At 51.6% G+C, this 2,371-nt stretch overlaps 1 protein-coding gene across 1 annotated transcript; it reads right to left on the reverse strand.

The window, feature by feature from the left end:
- Positions 1–479: 479 nt before the first annotated feature.
- LOC111534430 (olfactory receptor 10H5) lies at positions 480–1,435 on the reverse strand. The gene is given in 2 exon segments (XM_023201039.2): positions 480–1,396; positions 1,399–1,435. Coding segments are annotated over 2 exon segments (954 nt in total).
- Positions 1,436–2,371: the final 936 nt, after the last annotated feature.

A 2,371-nucleotide genomic window follows, 5' to 3' on the forward strand; every position in this document is an offset into this window, starting at 1 on the left:
ATGTGCCTGTAATCCCAGCTACTTGGGAGGCTGAGGCAGGAGAATCGCTTGAACCCAGGAGGTGGAGGTTGCATTGACCCAAGATCGCGCCACTACACTCCAACCTGGGCGAAAGAGCAAGACTCTGTCAAAAGAAAAGAAAAAAGAAACAAGGAGGCAGAAAGAGAGTGACAGAGGCAGAGAGGCACAGAAACAGAAAGAGACAGACAGAAGGGAAAGAAGGAAGGAGGGAGATAAGAAGGAAGGGGAGGGAGGAAGGAACGATGGAAGGAAGGCAAGGAGGGAGGGAGGGAGAAAGGAAGCGAGAGAAGGAGGGAGGAAAGGAGGGAGGAAGGAAGGGAGACAAGGAGGGAGGAAGGGAAGAAGGAAGGAAGGAAGCAAGGAAAGAAGGAGAGAGGGAAGGAAGAAAGGAAAAGAAATAAAGGAGGAAGACTGAAGTGTTCCCATTCACTACGTCTCTTGAGAGAAAGCTAGCCATTTCAGCAATTCTGTGGAAAGAGTATGGCGAAGAAGGTCCTCTTCATGGCGACCATGGCGACCTTCAGCTCCTTGTTCCTGAGGCTGAAGATGATGGGGCTGAGGAAGGGCATGAGGACCGTGTAGGTGATGCCCATCAAGGTGTCTCCTTCCAGAGACTGGGGACCTTTGGGCTTCAGGTAAATGACACAGGCAAAGCCATAGTGCACCACCAACACAGTGAGGTGAGAAGCACAGGTGGGGAAGGCCTTGTTCCGGCCTTCAGCAGAAGGGATCTTCAAGATGGCAGCCACGATGAAGGCGTAGGAGAGGAGGATGAGGAGAAAACAGCCCAGCAGGGCCATGATACACACTAAGCCCACGCCTTTGGCCACCACCAGTACCTCCTCTCCACAGGCCAACTTCAACAGAGGTGGCACGTGGCAGAAGAAATGGTGGATCTCACTGGGTCCACAGAAGGTGAGGTGGAAAATGGCCGTGGTCACCACCAGCCCCATGACTGAGCCACCAGCCCAGGAGCAGCCCACCAGGCAGGCGCCACCCCGCAGGCTCATGAGCACGTTGTAGTGCAGCGGGTAGCAGATGGCCACGTAGCGGTCGTAGCCCATGACGGTGAGCAGGAAAGAGTGGGTGAAGCCGAAGCTGAAGGAGAAGAACATCTGACTGGCACAGGCCAGGAAGGCGATGGAGCGCTGCGTGGACAGCAGGTCGGCCAGCATGCGCGGGATGATGGCCACGGTGTAGAGGATCTCGGAGACGGAGACCGCGCACAGGAAGAGGTACATGGGCGTGTGGAGGCTGCGCTGGCTCCAGACCGTGGCCATGATGAGCAGGTTGCCCAGCAGCGTGAACAGGTACATCAGCAGGAACAGCAGGAAGAGCATCAGCTGGAGGTGGGGGAAGACGGAGAAGCCCACAGGATGAATTCAGATGTGGGGGTGTGGTTTAGCCCCAGCATGGCGGCCACCCCTAGTTGGGGAGAGAGGAAAGAAGAGCCAGTGGTTAGGAGCACGGGGGTGTCTAGTGACTCCTACCTGGGAGGACATCTAAGAGCACCTCCTTTATCTGTCCAAGCCATGGTTACTCCATCTTCAGAAAGGCATTAATAATAATGTACTGAGGTTTAAATAAGATCACTCATCTTAAGTGCTTTGCACAGGTCCTGACGCACGGTAAGAATTTAATTATAAATATTGATAATAATAATCATTCTGTCATTGTTATTGCCATCACGATTATTAGACCCATGCACCACCACCGACACCTTGCTTTTCTGCCTTTGCTCATGCTGGGCTTTTCATGCTTCCCCCTGTCTTTATGGGTCCAAATCCTACCTGAATTTTATGGGTAAGCTGCTCCCTGATTGCCACCTTTAGCTGGAAGTCATCTCTTCCCTGTGGCATGGAAGCGTCCAGATCTGTTTAATTCTCGGCACCACTGCTTTCTAGCTGTGAGATGCAGTGCAGGTTGCTTCCCCTCTCTGAGCCTTATTGCTCTCCTGGAAAATGGAAACCACCTTTGCAAAATTATGACTGAGACAGCGAAAGAGATCTAACTTAACCAACTCCATCTTGCTTCTCACCTCCAAGCAGTCCTTGTTCATTCCTGGACATAGGGTGAACTAACTTTGGAAGAAATTTAGTTTACAGTTTATAATTTGGAACAAGGATTATAACAGCCCTTTCCCAAAGCAGATCTCCTTCTTGCCTGGGGATTAGATTGCCTTTGTAGAACTAACATGAGCCACGAGATTAGAAATTATGGTATAGGAGTCATGCAGCTGGAGGCTACAAGATTCTGACCCTCCCTAACTTGGTCCCAAGTTCAGTGCTTGAGATATTTTGCAGATCCTGCACTTGATGGATCAGCCGGCACCACCCAGGTTGATAAACTG

The sequence above is a fragment of the Piliocolobus tephrosceles genome, chromosome 21 (genome assembly GCF_002776525.5).
Source record: "Piliocolobus tephrosceles isolate RC106 chromosome 21, ASM277652v3, whole genome shotgun sequence".
In the NCBI taxonomy this organism is placed as follows: domain Eukaryota; kingdom Metazoa; phylum Chordata; class Mammalia; order Primates; family Cercopithecidae; genus Piliocolobus; species Piliocolobus tephrosceles.